At 49.0% G+C, this 20,170-nt stretch overlaps 1 protein-coding gene across 10 annotated transcripts in view; it reads left to right on the forward strand.

Moving 5' to 3' along the window:
- The window catches only part of TENM4 (teneurin transmembrane protein 4), an 849,352-nt gene extending 829,494 nt beyond the window's left edge, over positions 1-19,858 (forward strand). For all 10 annotated transcript variants that reach the window (XM_060403943.1, XM_060403939.1, XM_060403940.1 and 7 more), the window contains 3 exons: positions 3,202-4,816; positions 11,274-11,416; positions 14,338-19,858. In XM_060403943.1, coding sequence (XP_060259926.1) covers positions 3,202-4,816; positions 11,274-11,416; positions 14,338-15,096 — 2,517 coding nt within the window. In that variant the 3' untranslated portion in view covers positions 15,097-19,858. The remainder of the gene's footprint in view (positions 1-3,201; positions 4,817-11,273; positions 11,417-14,337) is intronic.
- Positions 19,859-20,170: the final 312 nt, after the last annotated feature.

Below are 20,170 nucleotides of genomic sequence, written 5' to 3' on the forward strand. Positions count from 1 at the left end.
TGATAGATGGGAGCTAGGCCCAAACACTGTCTGGACTTATGGAGCAGGATTTAGACTCTGCTCCCAGGTCTAGGGTGCCTGGTGTGACCTGGTCACAGAGAACAAGGCAGAAGCCAGGGGATCAGTATTAAGCAAGAGGTGCTTAATCCTGCATGTCACGTGCTAAGAGTGGCGTTAGGAAGTCTTTCTGCTTCAAATCAGGCTTCATTTCATCCTGTTGTTGTTCAGTAGCTCAGTCGTGTCCGACTTTTTGTGACTCTGTGGACTGCAACACACCATGTTCTTCACCTTCCCTGTCCTTCACCATCTCCCACTTTGCTCAAACTCATGTCCATTGAGTTGGTGATGCCATCCAACCATCTCATCCTCTGTCGTCACCTTCTCCTCCTGCCTTCAATCTTTCCCAGCATCAGGGTATTTTCTAATGAGTAGGCTGTTTGCATCAGGTGGCCGAAGTATTGGAGTTTCAGCTTCAACATCAGTCCTTCCAATGAATATTCAGGGTTGAGTTTAAAATTTGACTGGTTGGATCTTCTTGCAGTCCAAGGGATTCTCAAGAGTCTTCTCCAACAGCACAGTTCAAAAGCATCCATTCTTCAGCACTCAGCCTTCTTTATGGTCCAGCTCTCACATCCATACATGACTACTGGAAAAACTATAGCTTTGACTATACGGATCTTTGTTGGCAAAGTAATTAATGTCTCTCTCTGCTTTTTAATTTGCTATCTAGGTTTGTCATAGCTTTTCTTCCAAGGAGTAAGCATCTTTTAATTCCATGGCTACAGTCACCATCTGCAGTGATTTTGGAGCCCAAGAAAATAAAGCCTCTCACTGTTTCCATTGTTTCCCCATCTATTTGCCATGAAGTGATGGGACCAGATGCCATGATCTTCATTTTTTGAATGTTGAGTTTTAAGCCAACTTTTTCACTCTCCTCTTTCACTTTCATCAAGAGGCTCTTGAGTTCCTCTTTGCTTTCTGCCATTAGGGTGGTGTCATCTGCATATCTGAGGTTATCGATATTTCTCCCGGTAGTCTTGATTCTGGCTTGTGCTTCATCCACCCTGGCATTTCACATAATGTACTCTGCATAAAAGTTATATAAGCAGGGTGACAGGATACAGCCTTGACATACTCCTTTCCCAATTTGGAACCAGTCTGTTGTTCCATGTCCAGTTCTAACTGTTGCTTCCTGACCTACATAAAGATTTCTCAGGAAGCAGGTCAGGTGGTCTGGTATTCCCATCTCTTTCCAAATTTTGCAGTTTGTGGCAATCCATATAGTCAAAGGCTTTAGCATAATCAATGAAGCAGAAGTAGATGTTTTTCTGAAACTTTATTGCTTTTTCTATGATCCAACAGATGTTGGCAGTTTGATCTCTGGTTCCTCTCTGCCTTTTCAAAATCCAGCTTGAACATCTGGAAGTTCTCGGTTCACATAGTGTTGAAGCCTAGCTTGGAAATTTTTGAGCATTACTTTGCTAGAGTGTGAAATGAGTGCAACTGTGCAGTAGTTTGAACATTCTTTGGCATTGTCATTCTTTGGAATTGGAATGAAGCTGACCTTTTCCAGTCCTGTGGTCACTACTGCGCTTTCCAAATTTGCTGGCATATTGAGTGCAGCACTTTCACAGCATCATCTTTTAGGATTTGAAATAGCTCAACTGAATTCCATCACCTCCACTAGCTTTGTTTATAGTTATGCTTCCTAAGGCTCGCTTGACTTCACATTCCAGGATGTCTGGCTCTAGGTGAGCGTTCACACCATCATGGTTATCTGGGTCATTAAGATCTCTTTTGTATAGTTCTTCTGTGTATTCTTGCCATTTCTTCTTAATATCTTCTGCTTCTGTTAGGTCCATGCTGTTTCTGTCCTTTATTGTGCCCGTCTTTGCATGAAGTATTACCCTGGTATCTCTGATTTTCTTGAAGAGATCTCTAGTCTTTCCCATTCTATTGTTTTCCTCTATTTCTTTGCATTGATCACTTAGGAAGGCTTTCTTGCTATTCTTTGGAACTCTGCATTCATTTCATCCTAGGAACTAGGAATCAGAAAAGGCCTCTAATCAAAAGTTGGTCTCAAAGAAGAGAAATGGTCATTTTGATGCCCAGATGTCTTTTGGCCTGTTACCTACTGACTTATTCATGAAACAGTCTGTATTTCATGCCACAGTTCTGATACCCAGATCCTGGCTTTGTGTTCAACACCTGGTCAGCTGTCCAGGCCCAGGCTCTGCTTGATCTGTGGCCTACCTCCCCTACCTGCAGCATTCACATCTGCAAGAGTATTATTTGTGGTAGTGCTAAGAGATACCCTGAAGGTCATCCAACATGACCTGAAAACCTGAACTCAGAGGGAAAGAATTTGCCCATGGCCATACACTGAGTCTGTTATTAGAAACCAGGTTTCCCCATTCCCATCACAGCCCACCCTACCTCTGGGTGGGTGTATGAACTGTTACTACATAAACAATTATCCAAAACCTTAAATGTCCTTCTCAGACATGTCTTATCCTATAGGCCATAAGGAATCAACAGAAGCTGTTTAGTAGGCAATAGATATTATCAGGGGTTTTCCAGGTGGCACTAATGGTAGAGAATCCGCCTGCCAGTATACTTAGAGATAAGAGACATGGGTTCAGTCCCTGGGTTGAGAAGATTCCCTGGAGGAGGGCACAGCAACCCACTCCAGTATTCTTGCCTGGAGAATCCCATGGACAGAGGAGCCTAGCAGGCTGTAGTCCATAGGACTGCACAGTCAGACATGACTGAAGTGACTTACACGCACACACATAGACAATATCAGACTGTATTTAATCATTCTTGCTTGGGTGGGAAGATTGAGAAGGAATCTGGAGCAAGGGAGCCAAGAGAGAGGCTGCTGCAAATATTTATATTTTAGGCCAGTTCTCCCAACCCCATCTCACACTGAAATCATTTCTATACCCCACAAAGGGGCAAACAGACAACGCTGCTCACTGTAGGCAGGCCAAGGGTGGAGAAAAGGCCTCCTCTTAGCACATCTATACCCCATTGCATTATCCTAGGGCACACTGATTGGAAAGCTCTGGTTTGGGCATAACTTAGAAGAACCACTGGCTTCCTTGGCCTTTCATTCTTTTCCTTTAAGTCTGGGGCTCACAGACCTCCTCTCCCTCCCCAGCACCCTCCTCTCATCTCTCGGTTTTCCTCTCCCTCCAGTCTATGGTGCTGCTGCTCCACAGCCAGAGGCAATACATCTTTGAGTTCGACAAGAACGACCGTCTCTCTTCTGTGACCATGCCCAACGTGGCTCGGCAGACACTGGAGACCATCCGCTCAGTGGGTTACTACCGGAACATCTACCAGCCCCCCGAAGGCAATGCTTCAGTCATCCAGGACTTCACTGAGGACGGGCACCTCCTCCACACCTTCTACCTGGGCACCGGCCGCAGGGTGATATACAAGTATGGCAAGCTGTCCAAGCTGGCCGAGCTGCTGTACGACACCACCAAGGTGAGCTTCACCTACGATGAGACTGCTGGCATGCTAAAGACCGTCAACCTACAGAACGAGGGCTTCACCTGCACCATCCGCTACCGTCAGATCGGGCCCCTGATCGACCGCCAGATCTTCCGCTTCACGGAGGAAGGCATGGTCAATGCCCGCTTTGACTACAACTATGACAACAGTTTCCGGGTGACCAGCATGCAGGCTGTGATCAACGAGACCCCGCTGCCCATTGACCTGTACCGCTATGACGACGTGTCGGGCAAGACGGAGCAGTTCGGGAAGTTTGGTGTCATCTACTATGACATTAATCAGATCATCACCACGACAGTCATGACCCACACCAAGCACTTTGACGCCTATGGCCGGATGAAGGAAGTGCAATATGAGATCTTCCGCTCACTCATGTATTGGATGACCGTCCAATATGATAACATGGGGCGAGTAGTGAAGAAGGAGCTGAAGGTGGGACCCTACGCCAACACCACCCGCTACTCCTATGAGTACGACGCCGATGGCCAGCTGCAGACGGTCTCCATCAATGACAAGCCACTCTGGCGATACAGCTATGACCTCAATGGGAACCTGCACTTACTGAGCCCTGGAAATAGTGCGCGGCTTACCCCACTACGGTACGACCTCCGCGACCGCATCACCAGGCTGGGCGACGTGCAGTACAAGATCGACGAGGACGGTTTCTTGAGGCAGCGGGGCAGCGATGTCTTTGAGTACAACTCAGCCGGCCTGCTCATCAAGGCCTACAACCGGGGTGGTGGCTGGAGCGTCAGGTACCGCTACGATGGCCTGGGACGACGGGTGTCCAGCAAGAGCAGCCAGAGCCACCACCTGCAGTTTTTCTATGCAGACCTGACCAACCCTACCAAGGTCACCCACCTCTACAACCACTCTAGCTCTGAGATCACATCCCTCTACTATGACCTGCAAGGGCACCTCTTCGCCATGGAGTTGAGCAGCGGAGATGAGTTTTATATAGCTTGCGACAACATCGGGACCCCTCTTGCTGTCTTCAGTGGAACGGGCTTAATGATCAAGCAGATCCTGTACACGGCCTATGGGGAGATCTACATGGACACCAACCCCAACTTCCAGATCATCATTGGCTACCACGGTGGCCTCTACGATCCACTCACCAAGCTCGTCCACATGGGCCGGCGGGATTACGACGTGCTGGCTGGTCGCTGGACTAGCCCAGACCACGAGTTGTGGAAGCACCTTAGTAGCAGCAACATCATGCCCTTTAATCTCTACATGTTTAAAAACAACAACCCCATCAGCAACTCTCAGGACATCAAGTGCTTCATGACAGGTGAGGATCAGGGTTCATTCAGAGGGCAGGGAGCTCAATTGCTCTGGTCGTTAGGACCATCTTTCTCGACAAAGCCAGTATGGTATAATGGGAAACATTTACTTTCTCTTAGAGTAGCATTTTCCAAAGTATTTTTGAAGAAACACTAGTTAAGAGAAATGCTCTGTAAAAACTGGTTTTGGCATCAAGTCAGTTTGATAGGATAACCACCATTCCAAAATTTTCATGATCCATTTCAGCTTAGGAAAGGCTCTGTGAAGTCTTGTAGCAAAGGGAACTGTTTCATATAATTTCATATAATTACCCACTGTTTTTCCAACTTGTTTAACCATGAATCATAACCCCTTTTTTTAACCATGAAACCCTAATATTTCACTGGATGCATCCCTTAAGATGTATTCTGAGAGTTTCTGACCCAAAGATCAAGCTGGTTATGTGTCCCAGATAAACTGAGTGAAGGTATGACCAAAAAAAAAAACAAAAAAAAACCATCAGAGAGAAACAAGAAATCCGTTGTCTTATTTGAGATGATTGTAAATGGAAAATTCAGACTTAGGAGACAGAACTAGAGGAAAGATCCATTATTTCTAAGCTATGACAGTCACAAAATTTGCTTAACTTCCCTTGAATTCCGGTTTCCTGATCTATAAATTGAAGTTAGAATATCTACCCTGACTCTAATAAGTTAAATATGCATATTGTAAATCCTAACGCAACTACTAAAAAGTAAAACAGAGGCATAGCCTATCAGTCAATAGTGGAGATAAAATGAAGACTAAAATAATAATCCAAAGAGGGGAGGGGATGAGGGAGCAAAAGGAACAAAGAACAGATGGACAAATGGCAAAAAAAAAAAAAAAAAAAAAACCCTGGTAGTGAAAGGTTGTTGTTGAGCCATGAAAGACGCTGAGATTCTTGGCCTCCGGAGAAGAGGAATTCAATCCGGGGCCAGTGACGAGGCTTGATCGCTCAGAGCTTTTGTGTAATAAAGCTTTATTAAAGTATAAAAGAGATAGACGAAGCTTCTGACATAGACATCAGAAGGGAGCAGAAAGAGTACTAGTCTTTAGCCAGATGTTTCATGTCTGTTCAAAAGCTGTTAATCAGATGAGAGACACCTCAAGGCTGACGGAGTTTCGCCAGCCCCTCTCCCACAATATGCATTTTTGAGATAGGATGGCACGAGGTGTGTCATCCCCCAGCCATAAAGCAGTTGATATGAACACTGGTTTGTTGAGCTATTATCAACCCAAGGTTTGAGAAAAGAAAAAACATTAGTCTTAGGTGGAACCATTTTGAAGAAAGGCAAATTCCAAAGCAAATACATAGTTTCATTAACATGCTTAAGAGAAACATTTCCATAAGAAAAAGGCATTGGTGAGCTCAAGGTTTGAGAAAAGTTAAGTTCAGGTGGAACCAGGTGTCGTCATGGCAACACAGAATTTTAAGAGAAAAAAATCTGACACATGCAGCCTATTTCCTCTATTTGGAGACCCCTGGCCTTCCTGCCTGTTATCCTCTCAGTAGGATGGTTGCAGGGATGAAACGAAATATGGCTGATAATCTGCCTAGCACAGCTCACGGCTCGTGTTCATTCCTGTTCCTCTGCTATCCAATTTTAAAAGCAGGCTTTGGTCTTCACTACAGTGAAACCAACTTGAGTGTAAAGTGCCCCAGAGGTCACTCATGCCAGAAATGCCTCCAGCAGACTCCTCCCAGCAAGCAGCCACTGCCAGGTCAGACCTCACAAGTTAGAGAAGCTATGGGAATTCAGATCTGGTTAAAACAAGCCCTTTTTATAGAAGAGTATGTGTACTGGGCAAAAAGTTGGGCATGACAACTTTCCCCCTCTTTTGTCCTATGATACCACCCTCCTGCCCCATAATTTAAGGCCGTTTCCTTCATCCAACAAGGGCCTCCTCTGTGCAGCCACTGTTTTAGACACTGGGGATAGAAAGACAATCCCTGCCCTCCAGAAATTCACCCTGCATGAGGCCAGACAGACACGCGCTGTGAAGTGTGAGAGGCCCGCGGTGAAGGTTTGCCGTGATGGTCAGCGAAACCATCAGGAGACATGTCAGGAGACATGGCTGATTCCGCCTGGGGAGCCCCTGATGCGTGAGGTCCGCTGACGCGTGGACTTTCACCAGGTGACGGGAAGAAGGATGATCCAGGGAGAGGGGGCTGCACACGCCAAGGTGCAGAAGGCAGCGTGTACAGCCTGCACGAGTGCCCCTTAGGCACGTGGTGGCTTCCTGGGCCCCCAAACTTGGTGGCTCAGGCTGGACCTGTTTCTGCTGACAGAGGCCTAGAGGATTAGTCTTCTTTCAGAGAAGAATTCTAGATGGTCCTCTAGAGAGCTAGAGTCCCAGCAGTGGGCAGGAAGAGAGGACACCGTGGTAAGCAGGTGAGATGAATACCTCCTTTGGACCTGTGGATGCACAGGAATATCCCAGCAAGGTTGCCCATCATTCACCCTGCTCAGCTCACTGACAGCCCTAGAATATCTTAGTGGGTTCAAAGGATGTTCAACTTACATCTGTCTGGATTAAGCTTGCCCTGTGCCTCATCCTCCAATGAGCTTCCTGTGAGGTGACTTGGCAGGTTACTGTAGCTGAAGAAAAAATGGTGCAAAGAACCATTTTACTACCAAAAGCCAAGATGCAACTAGTTCTCGCTAGACCTAACCATTTAGCTTCCACATAGGCTACTTGCAACCTCATTCACATCCAGCAATGACGGTGATAAAATGGGCATCTTTCTTCCAGAGATTTCTTCAGGGGTCCTGAGATAGACTCCAAGAAAGGGTCTGAGGGCTTCCCAGGTGGCTCAGTGGTAAAGAATCTGCCTGCCAAGGCAGGAGACACAGGTTTGATCCCTGGACCGGGAAGAGCCTTTGGAGAAGGAAATGACAACCCACTCCAGTATTCGTGCCTGGAGAATCCCATGGACAGAGGAGCCTGGTGGGCTACAGTCCATGGGGTTACAAAAGAGTCGAACACAACTTAGCAACTGAGCATGAATGCATAGGGTCTTAAGCCTGTATTGGGTAAGATTTATATCACATGATGACCTCTGAATCAGCCACCATGGCTGGGGAGATAGAATGTGCTGATTGGCTTAGCCTAGGTCATGCACATACTCCAGTGAGGAACCCTTAGGTGGAGTCAGCATCCCTAAAAATACACGCATACCTCAAAAAGAAAGAGAGAAAAGGCAGAATGGGATGCTAGGAATACAGCTTTAAAATGTCCACCACTGATCCCTCAGATACACCTTTGCACTTGACCATCCCTGTTGCCTGTGAGATGGGGAGTACTGACCCCATTTACAGAGGCAGAAAGTGAGGGTCAGAGAAGAAAAGGAACCGGCTCAGGTAGAGGGGGCGAGGCTGGGCGTAGACCGCTGCTGTGTCTGACTCCAAAATCCTCATTCTTAGGTGAGTTCTCTCTGTAAAGTGCACAGCGGTGTTCATGTGAAAGGGATTGTTTTTCTCTGTCACTGTTCCAGGCAGCCACGCTGAGGTCTGAGACGGATTGGTGGAGAACTATTTAATGTGAAGAAACATCTACCTCTGATGTCATAGGAAAGAAAGGGAACATTCCCAACTCTTTAGAAAAGCACAGTAGAAAAACCAGTGAATAAATCAGTATTCAGCGTTTCTCCTAAAGGCATAACGAGAAAGTTTCCCACCTTCCATCACTTATAATTAAGGCCCAGGCCTCTTTCCAGCCCCCTGGTTTCCTGGGAATTTGCAGCACTCCTGATAGAAGCTTTCCTCTGCAACTACAAATTCAGATGCAAGTTCTAAGCCTCAGGCAAAATGGCTTTGTAGCCATTTTTTTCCTCTCCATTCTGCTTGTTTTAATTTCCCAAAGAACCATCTGCCATGATTCATAGAATCAGAGATACTTAGAAATTCAGTGAGAATAGGGACTTTGGAGAAAACTGATCCAAGCACCTCGTGTTTCAAATGAGGAAACAAAGGTCCAAGCACAAGGAGGCATAGGTGTTTCTTCTTCAAACACAGAAGAAACCCAGAAAACCTTCTAAGATCCAGAACCACACTGAACACTTGAAAATACAATAAGTTCAATCATTTATGTAACAGAACAGTTCCTGCTATATGATGGTTAGTTCAAATGGTAACGCTGTTAGTATTCTTCCCCATGACTTGGTGAAAACTGTTTCTCCCATCAATTTGCAGACAAAGAAATTAAACCTCAGAGAGATTAAGGAAAATGTCCAAGATCACACGGTTTGTGAGCTGGGGAGCCAGTGTTTGGACCTGGGTTTTGTCTTGCCTTAACCATGTTCTTTCCCTTATGTGATCTCTCTGGAAGTAGAATTTGGGTTTCCAGTCTTCTCTTTCTACCACCCCTTTGCTTCAGTACCTCCAGGCTTCAAACGCAAGAGATGGACTCTGTAACATCCAAAAAGCAAAAACAAGCCCCCCCCCCAGAAAAGGCAAACATGAGGCTTTTAGGGTACAGGCAACATGGGATGAGGTTGTGGACCCCCAAGGGGCACTCGTATTGTTGGGATGGCCTCTGTTTCACCAATGCCTGGACCCTAAGAACCACCCTGACCAGGGGTCTGCCTTCTTGGGAAGAAGCCAAAAGCAGACCTGCATGCCCACTGCCCAGAGCTGCTGGCTCTGGGACTGAATTCTGAATCCTGCCTTCTCCTGACTTCAGATTCAAGCCTCTGGTCACCAGCTGCCTTGGGATCTTCGGTTGCCCCTTCCCAAGGAAGGCTGAGCCATGCTGGGACACAGCCTGTCTGTTTGTCTCCTGTTTGTGTGTGTTAGACACTCAGTTGTGTCTGACTCTTTGAGACCCCATGAACTGTAGCCCGCCAGGCCCCTCTGTCCATGGGGATTCTCCAGGCAAGAATCCTGGAGTGGGTTGCCATGCCCTTCTGCAGGGGATCTTCCCTTCCCAGGGGTCAAGCCTGGGTCTCCCGCATCTCAGGCAGACACTTTACCATCTGAGCCACCAAGGAAACCCTGTCTGTCTCCTATAAACCCCAGATCACCTCCCACCTGCCACCTCAGGCTCTTCCTGCCCCAGCCACCATTTTCCTCTCTGATTCTCTCTCTGCCCTGCTGAACTGCTGTCTGGTTACCCGAAAGTTCCCAATACTCGCCTGCCCACTCCAGGCCTTGCCTTACACAACAGCTTTTACCTGAAGTGCCCCCGTCATCTCCATTGAAGTCTGACAACATTTACACAACTGTCAGTGTCTGGCTTAAAGGCTACCTTCTTCATGAAGACTTGTCAGCCTATAGGACCAAAAGACTTCTGCCCTCCCCTCGGCCTTTTTCTCATGTCAGAGTTATCCAAGCTATGTGTCTCATCTCCCCTCCAGGGTCCTGAGTGTGCAAGCTGAAGGTCTGTGACACCAGTGCTGGTCACAGAAAAGACTCAGCCACAGAGGGCTAAGTAACTGATGGCATACCCTCTTTCCTTTCCTGAAGTCTTTTTTTTTTTCCCCTGAAGTCTTGACTTCCTGATTCCATTCTTCAGTGAGCCAAATGCCCATGGCAATATCCCAGCAGAGTACCTATACTGAGTACTTTCTAATTAGTTACCCTCCAGGAATATTATAAAAACCAATAAATCCAACGCCTATGGGGCTCGATCATCAAACCCAATATAGAGACTGGAAATGAAGGCACAGGGAGGTTGGGTAACATCCTTAGGCTGTCAGAGTAAATAAAAGGCAGAATCGGGGGGGAACTCTCTGATCTGTGGTCAGGCCATCTCCATGGTCTTCCCTAGTGGCTCAGCGGTAAAGAATCTTCCTGAATGCAGGAGACATGAGTTTGATCCCTGGGTCAGGAAGATCCCCTGGAGGAGGAGATGGCTACCCACTCCAGTATTTTTGCCTGGAGAATCCCATGGACAGAGGAGCCTGTCAGGCTATAGTCCACGGTGTCATCAGGAGTCGGACACGACCGAAGCAACTAAGCACAGGCCAGTGCACTTTGGCCCTGAGATTCTAATCTCTGCAGAAAGGATTATTTCCTAAGTGAATTTTCTCTTTGAAAATCATTCATTAAAATCCTTCCTTTGGGTGTGGGTGTCTTCTGTGTCTCCCGTCGACGTCTAAGGTAGATGCAGAGCGGTCTTCATCCATCAACAGCCGCCCCAGCTATGAAGCTGAAGGTCCGTGGGGTAGGGTGACAGTAGAAAGAGGAGTCGGGAAGCCTAGGTTCTCCGTGTGTGACATCACTCTCAGATTCAGCCACAGGAGGGATCACTAGGTCCCAAGAGCACACTCGGCTTCCACGCTGTGACACAGTCTCCGGCGTGCTTGTTGACTCTGCCCCCAGCCGCCCACCACATCCTCACCCCACCCCAGCAGCCTTGCTCTAGGCCGCCTTCTCGGGGTGCGTCACGTCCGAGGTCCACTGACTCCACAGGTATGTTTCTGCTTCTTCTCTCCCTCCCAGATGTCAACAGCTGGCTCCTCACCTTTGGATTCCAGCTTCACAACGTGATCCCCGGCTATCCCAAGCCAGACATGGATGCTATGGAACCATCCTACGAGCTTGTCCACACACAGATGAAAACTCAGGAGTGGGACAACAGCAAGGTAATTCGCGCACGTGGCTGACATTACAGGAATGGGTCCCACCAGCGCTTCAGAAAAGCTTAGGCCAATAATAGAAACCAACGTGGTACGTTTGCAGTGTTTACCAGGAACTGTTGAGCAGATAACTTAGTGATCCCGGCAAGTCACTATGGACACAGACGTAATGGTGCACAGATCCTCATGAGCCAAATTAAGGAGTTTTATATGTTACACTGAGTTTGGAGTTCAGCACAATGAGCCTTTGTCCCAACCCAAAACGAGTACAAGGAGGAAAGGTGCGTTCTAAATATAAATGTAATATTTCCTGAGCACCCTCAACATGCCCCTGCCCTTGTGTGAGGTATTCTTTATAAATTAACAACAAAAATATCCCCCTGTATCATTGTTATCATTTTACAGATTTAATGCCTGAGGCTTTCAAATGCCACCCAACAAAGATGGAGTAGAGTGGGATTCAAACTCAGATCTGTCTGTAGGTCCTCAAAACAATGTTGCTGTCTCCATCTTCCATTCATGACATGAAGACTCATAGAATTTTCTGGCTATAAAGATCATAAACGTGGTTGCACCCCACCCCCTCACTTCCTGCATCCATTTGTTCATTGCTTCCCACTGCCCCCCTCATTCATAAGATCTGTACAAGGAGCTGACTCTTCCAGACCGCATGCTGCAGGAGCCCAGAGAAGGCAGGAATGAATCAGGCAGAGACTGGGCCTTCCAGGGGATCCCTGTCCAAGGGGACAAGAGACTCAGAAGGAAGTGTGGGTTGCAGATGGCATACGGCTGGCAATCAGAAACTGATGCATCCACTTCTCTTACTCCGGCCAGATTCCGTGAGGTCTCAGCCTGGCTGTTTCCTTCCCCTAGACTCTGGAGAACATGATGCTGGACCTCTGTTGTCTGATGGGACCTACAGCTTCCTCTCCACACTATATTTTCATTTCTGCCTTCTTTCCTGTATCTCCACTAGACCCTGAGCCCCAAGGGGGCAAGTAGTGGGTCTTATTTGGTACCCTGCCTACCACCTGGCACATTTCTCAGGTGCCTGGAAGGAACCCTTTTTGTTGAATGACCAAATAGTTGAAAGAGGTAAACAACTCTGCGAGTTCAGCCTTTTCCCCTGCTTTGCAGAGGAGACCAGAGAGAAGAAACTTGTCCAAGGTCAGCTGCAAAGTAGCAGAAAGCAATGAGAGCCCAAGCCCACCTGGTTGCAAAGCCTCTCTCTCTCTGTGGTCGCCCTGCCCCCTGCCCTCTCCAGGCCCACTGTCCCTCCCCTCCAGGTCCCCCTAGCTGCCCATGGCACTGTCTTCCCAGGGCTGCTTCCAGCTTCTCAGCTGCGCCCCAACTCCAAGCTCCCTCCGCCACCCGCTCCCAGAGCCACAGTCCCTGACAGCCCCTTTGCCAGCCTCTCTCGTCAATGAATTATTGATTTCTGCCCTTGGCAAGCATCGGAGATCTTTGTTGTTGAGCACTCTGGCTTTCGTGAAACTCTAGGAAATAATTGTTCACAGACAGGGTTCTATTAATTATAAAGAGGACTTAATTTCAGTGAGAAGCTGATGGGCCTGTTTCTAAAGCCGTTTGCCTGAGTTGCTGACAAGGCCCTGCAGCCTGCCTGAGAGTGGCTTCCCATAGCTCCCTGAGCCACGGGAGGGACAGATATGCCAAGGAGACAGGCCCAACCTGTTCCCTAAAGCGGCCAAGAGCAGGGTCACTTAAGGAGCCTCCAGGAAGCATTGCAGAGACAGAGGCCGTCCTTGAAAAGCATTTCTAAATGTGGCAGAGAGCAATAAAGCAGATTAAGAGGATTCATGGGCTTCCCAGGTGGCACTAGTGGTAAAGGACCTACCTGCCAATGCAGGAGATGTAAGAGATGCAGGTTCAGTCCCTGGGTCAGAAGATCCCCCGGAGGAGGGCACGGCCACCCACTCCAGTGTTCTTGCCTGAAGAATCCCATGGTCAGAGGAGTCTGGCGGGCTACAATCCACAAGGTCACAAAGAGTTGCGCACGACTGAAGCAACTTAGCACACACACAAGAGGGTTCACGTAAACCACTGCTTTCCATCTTACTAAGCCTCTAGCCGAGAGTACACCCTCGTTGTTGCCGCACCTGACATCACCCCCTCATCCTCAAGTCCCAACTCAGGTGTGAGCCTATCCTTGAACCCCGCCTTCTCCACTTTGCCTCTCTGCCTCCAGGCTGACATATCCTAAGCTGTGTTTGCGCTTCCCGACTCCAGTAGCCCTTGAACTGAGCCTCTAGAATCAGAAAGACCTGGGTTCGAATGTTGGCTTGAATACCTACTACTCTATGACTGTGGGCCAGTCTCAACCTCTTTGAGCCTTAGCTTCTCAGATGTAAAACCAGAATAATAATACCCCTACTGTATAAAGCTATTGTGAAGATCCAACAAGACAATGAATGTGAACTGTTCAGCTCAAAGACCAAGACATGTTGGCTATAGCTATTCCTGTCACCTCTCTTAGGCCACCAGTCCTCACATTTGATTGTAGTTATTCGTTGTACGTTTGTCTTTCCCCACGAAACAAGGAGTTCTTCAAGGACAGGGATGATGTCTGATTCATTGTTGTGACCCCACTGCTGAGAAAACAAGTGAGCCCAGAGTAGATGCCCCAGGAACAGCGTCTGAGTGGAAGGAAGGGTTAAATACATGGGTGCTTTTAGGGCGAACCCTGGATAATGGGTCCAGCGTTACCATTTCCCAGATCAACAGAGTGCTTAACAGCAGGACTAGACGCTACTAGAACAGGGGCTGGGTGTCCTAGTGGTCAGCAGTAGAGCTAGATGCTACAGGTTAGTATATTGCTATAAGTTAGACTTGGTCATGCAGGCTGATTCTCCAGTTCCCTGGTGGTTTCCCCACTTCATTTCATTCTGTCTTTCTCCTCCCCACATCAGTCTATCCTCGGGGTGCAATGTGAAGTGCAGAAGCAGCTCAAGGCCTTTGTCACCCTAGAACGTTTTGACCAGCTCTATGGCTCCACAATCACCAGCTGCCAGCAGGCCCCAGAGACAAAGAAGTTTGCATCCAGCGGCTCCGTGTTCGGCAAGGGGGTCAAGTTCGCCTTGAAGGATGGGCGCGTGGCCACAGACATCATCAGTGTGGCCAACGAGGATGGACGGCGGGTGGCTGCCGTCTTGAACAACGCCCACTACCTGGAGAACCTGCACTTCACCATCGACGGGGTGGACACCCACTACTTCGTGAAACCAGGGCCTTCGGAAGGCGACCTGGCCATCCTGGGCCTCAGCGGCGGGCGGCGAACCCTGGAGAACGGGGTCAACGTCACCGTCTCCCAGATCAACACGATGCTTAACGGCAGGACTAGACGCTACACAGACATCCAGCTCCAGCATGGGGCGCTGTGCTTGAACACGCGGTACGGGACCACTCTGGACGAGGAGAAGGCGCGGGTGCTGGAGCTGGCCCGGCAGAGAGCCGTGCGCCAGGCCTGGGCCCGCGAGCAGCAGCGACTCCGGGACGGGGAGGAGGGCCTGCGGGCCTGGACCGAGGGCGAGAAGCAGCAGGTGCTGAACACGGGACGGGTTCAAGGCTACGATGGCTTCTTTGTGATCTCAGTCGAGCAGTACCCGGAACTGTCAGACAGCGCCAACAACATCCACTTCATGAGACAGAGTGAGATGGGCCGGAGGTGACAGAGAGGACCATGGCCGGGACTTCTTGCCAAAGACAGCTACTCTTCTGTGGCCGCGGACCTGACTGTGTTGTACTTAAAAAAAAAAAAAAAAAAAAAAATCCTTTTTTTAACAAGTGCAAAAAAACAACAAAAAAGAGATACTTGGTTGCATTGTAACTCATGCAACATCCTTTTTTTTAAGAAAAGAAAAACACAGATTTGGCCTTCACACATTTTTTGCAAAGAACAGAGGGTATTTTTTTTTCTGTAGTGTGATCACAATGAAAACTTAACTGTCTTTTGTTCCCTTTTCCTTGAGGAGTTTTCCTTGTTGTTTGGGGCACGTTTCTCTTCTCTGAGATGCAGCCCCTGGGGTGTGTCCTCGTCTGTCCCCAGGTCCCCAGTGTGATGTGAGACACGAGTGTCTGTGCTAACTTGTCCCATGTGCAAGGCTATCTTCCACGGGGGTCAGGCAGGAGTGAAGGGTGCGGAGAGTCATGGGCCGGTAGCAAACTTCCGGAGGGCCTGGAAAGAGGGTCTGCAGGACCCGAGGATCTCTGGCCAAGCTCCCGCAGACAAGTGGGGGTGCTTTTTAACACTGTGTTCCATGCCCCCGGAGGACCATGGATGGTTTCATCTTGCTCTGGGGAATTTCATGATCTCACAGCACCTTTTTCAAGCTGCCCCAAACTCCTGTCCAAGCTTTATATTTTGATGCTAAACGAAACCCCCAACCCCTTTTGCAAACCCTGTGTAGTTGTCAGTTGCCACTCCTATGCTGGGATGGAGCACGTGTCTCCCAGGTCTTTTTCCCAGTCCGGCAACCTCGTCCTGGGGGCTGAGAGGCAGAGGTACCCAGGGCGTCCATGGTTGGTCAGTCATCCCGTGATGTTCCTTATTCAGCTCCTCTTCTCTCCCAAAGCCAGATGTGAGAACCAGCACTGCACAGCCGGCCCTCAGTGTGGGCACCATGCCCGGAAGAGAAGGTCACCCACAGCAAAAGGATGGCATTGGTGGCAAGGATACCAGCCTGCCTTCCGAGGTGAAGCCCTCTCCCCCAGGACTCTGGGCATCTTCCCTCCATTGCTCAGCTGCCACCACTGAGAACTAGGAGTGTGGAGAGAGGTGCCTGGTGGCCTTCGGTTCCAGAAAAGAGGTTTAAAGAAAAGTCAGCCAAAGAGAGAAAGGCGTGAACCAAGCATGCTTCTAACCAGCTCCCAAAGGCGCCTCTGCTTCCCTGTTAGTGTCGGGCTAACTGCAGAGCTTGGGATGCAGGAAATTCCTTCTGTGAAGTTCTTCTGAAACAGATGACGGCTTCTCCCCTCTAGAGAAGCCCAACCAGGGTTTTAAAGCGAGATGAAGGAGCAAGGAGGAGAGAAGAGAGAACTTGATGTGGCCTGGCAGCATCAAGCTGCCCCTCCAGGACTGGGGGCAGTGCCCGCAGATGCAGGAAGCCAGGCTACAGTTGCCTCTGTGAAGACCCACGCCTGAGGTCAGTGGGTAGAGGCTTGCGGCCAGCCCACACCTGCAAGGCTTGTCCGGGAGAGGCAGCCACCACTGGGCTGGAGAGGAGTACTGAAGGGAGGGGAGAGCCTGGGGCTCCTTTCTCCTGTCTCATCTGCCTAATTACCATCATCATTACCTCTCACAGGAGGCTCTGGGAGACCCGGAGGGGAAGCCAAATGTTCCCTTTTAAGCTGGGCTTCTTAGAAAATGGGACTTCTATGGGTTACATTTTACATTAAGTGTGGAAAATGAATTCTGAGTCTGAGCTCTTTCCCCGTGGAAACCTTGTTGGACTGACAAGCTCACGGCACCTTTATAGCCTTACTCACAGAGTCTTCAGAATATTCCAGCAGTGAACGAAACTGAGACGGTCTCTTGCTGCGTGAGAACCGGCGCAGTGCGCAGGCCGGGGGGCCTGCCTGGCGGAGGGAGGCCCCTGCAGCTGCTCGGGAGAGGAGATCTCGCCTGACGTCGTTCCACTGGGATGAGAGGATGCGTTTCGCTAAGTGCTCTTCCTGTTTCCAAAAAAAAAAAAAAAAAGTGACACTGCCGTGACAGTGCATCTTGACCTGTTTGTCCACCGTGTCCAGAGCTCGGCCGAGTCAGATGGCAGGGCTTCCGGGCCCACCGCGCGAGGCGGGGGCTGGTGGCGGCTCCCATCTGGCGGGATCCTTCTTGAATAGGATGGAAGATAGTAGGGCCTGAAGAACACGTTTTGTTTTGTTTTGTTTTTCGACCCAGAATAGACACGCCTCTCAAATGTCATCTTGATGGAAGGGGTCCTTGAGCAATGGGGCCCTGCACGTTGGCCTAGATGATCAGTTCCACCCTGACCTCCTGACATCAGTCCAGACCTGCTGGGAACGTCAACTTGGAGGTCAGAGCCAAATGAACCACCTCCCCAACCCTCTGACTCTCCAACCCCAAAGTAACAGTGACTCTTAAAGATCAAAGTCACAGAAAATTACTGAACATTCCTTTTCTTTAAACAAATGATGTTCTATTTTTTCCTGGGCTACACACTACCAAGGAGGCCTAGCTGCTGTGAGGGAGGAAATGGAAGCACCCCCAGCCTGTAGAGAAAGGGTCTCAAGTGTGGGGCAGGCAGCCTCATGCACCTCGGTTTCACCTTGTGCTGTTGCTACTGGAGACGGTGCTTCTGGCTTCGGCCCTCGTGAGTTGCTTTGCATTCGAGCTAGCAGACGACTCAGTGCCTCTCCTCGCAGTGTCTCCCCGCTGGGACCAGCAGTCCCAAGGTCACAGCAACAGTCTGAAGGCATAAGCCAGCGTTCCCAATGCCAGCCTAATAGCCTCCAGGCATCAAATCCCATCTTTGATGGCACCTGCCCTTTTGGCATTAACCAACCAAAACGTGTCCCTTCCCTCGAGTGACAGCCCTCCCTCCCTGGCCCTGGTCCATTATTCTACAGGATGACACCTTCTGTCCCAAGAAGACAGAAGAGCTGTTTGTGGAAGCTTCTTTAGAAGAGCTCCTACTTCCTCCTGTATCCTTCACAGCTGCCATCAGCCTCTCTGTAATCACCTTAAATAGGGCTTCAGTGATTCTCCAACTTCGGTTTTATAAGATGAGATTTCCTTGTCACCCACCCACCAGACAGATATCACTGGAGGGGGGAGCTATGACAACAGAAAGAAGGCAAAGGAACTCCACAGTTAAACCACGGAACAGACCAGTGCCTGATTTCTACCTAGGGATGGAGGATTTGAAACCATTTCTAAGAAACTGACCAGAAGTTGAAAATGGCCAGAAGGTGTGATTCTAATGAATCAGGATGAGGTGGGGCTGGGAGCAGAAGGTGATATAGATAAGGAAGGTGACTAAAACGGGGCGGTGTTTTCATAGACACATAACGGGGGCGCTTCCCAGGTGGCACTAGTGGTAAAGAACCTGCCTGCCAATACAGGAGACATAAGAGACGCAGGTTCAATCCCTAGGTCAAGAAGATCCCCTGGAGGAGGGCACGGCAACTCACTTCAGTATTCTTGCCTGGAGAATCCCATAGACAGAGGAGCCCGGCGGGCTACAGTGCATAGACTCGTAAAGAGTCGGACACGACTGAAGCGACTTAGCACAACAAGGAATTAGATTTGTTAAAAAAAAAATAATAACCTTTTTAGCTATGACTTTTCAGTACCACCTTTAACAATGGCAGGGGTTTCCAATATGCAAAGAAAAGATTTCCACATGAAATCTTAGAATAGTTTTACATTGGCAGCCTTGTATCTGCAATTGCCACATGGTGAGGACCGTGACACTGAGCTCGGTGCCCAGGAGGAAGGAGTCGGCCAGGCCTCAGCAGGGTCTCGGGTTTTGGGGTTTGTTCCCCCGGTGCTCAAAGTCGAATCTATCCTCTACCCCCTCACAGTGGCCACTAACGCCCCAGCCGTGGCTTCCAGTCCCAAGCTAGGGCCCTCCTCCTGAGGGTTCCCAGAAAGAACCCAGTCTCCTTTTCCCCTTGGGATCCTCATTTAGGACTAAAAGCCCTCTACTGAAGGTTCATAATTCCCAGGTAGGTTTATATACTTGTCTGTATTTTATTGGACAGGAGGAAATTAAAGAACTCTGTAGTTCAAGGCCCTTTCATTTAACCTTCGAAAAACAGCAAACTCATTTTAAAGACTCATTGCTCAGGTGATAGAAACTTGATCCTCTCCAACCTTTACATTCTCAAAAAACCAGCCTTGTGTACACGACCGCCCCAGACAGCGGGCCAATGTTGGGTTTCTTACCCTCTCTGGAATGCCAAAGGCATGATACCGGGTGACCTCATGGTCCCCAAGAACATGTGTTTGATTCTGAGGGCAAACTGCCAGTGGAGAACAAACGCTCCAGCAGGCTCCGCTAGCCTGGCAGAAGCTGAGTCACAGATGTCTGGTGGTGCCCGGCAGCCCTGGATTCACCCGCACCAGAATCCCACTTTTCTAGACCCGCCTGATGTTCTTCAAGACTTCTGACCCCGCAGCTTTGGCAACGGGACTCTCCCAAGCTGCCTCTGGACGACCAACACTGGAGACTCTGGCCTTACCGTGTGGAAATAATTTTCCTGAAGTCTGGAACTAATTTTGAGAAGTTTTTTTCTCAACACTTTTGTGTTTCTAACACTGTATTCTTGACTGTGTAAATATCGACAAGGCTGTAAATAAATGCAGATGTAGATACCTTCTAGAAAAGAAAAGAAAAAGGCATAAAAACAAAACCAGAAGTGATCCTGTGTAGCCTTCGTTGACAAATAAAAGAATATTTTGTGTTTAAAGGTGTCCAGTGGCCTTTTGTTTGGAGAACGGTGGCTGCCAGAGTCGGTGCCTTGAGTTTGCACTACAAGAAGCAAACTCCGTTCTCAGGAGGACCGCCAAAGCTCTGTTCCTTGGCCCTTAAGCCCTCCAGGTGACGCCTGTCATAGAGAGGCATTTCCAGAGGACACAAAGACCCTGGGGCTTAACCTCACAAGTCAAAGCACCTCTTTCACCAGCTATGTCCCACTGTTCCCCCGGGCCATATCCCAGCTGCTCTTCTTACTGGCCTCAGGGACAGACTCCAAGTGGCCGGACAGATCGACACTGCCCTA

This window comes from Ovis aries, chromosome 21 (genome assembly GCF_016772045.2).
Source record: "Ovis aries strain OAR_USU_Benz2616 breed Rambouillet chromosome 21, ARS-UI_Ramb_v3.0, whole genome shotgun sequence".
Taxonomy (NCBI): domain Eukaryota; kingdom Metazoa; phylum Chordata; class Mammalia; order Artiodactyla; family Bovidae; genus Ovis; species Ovis aries.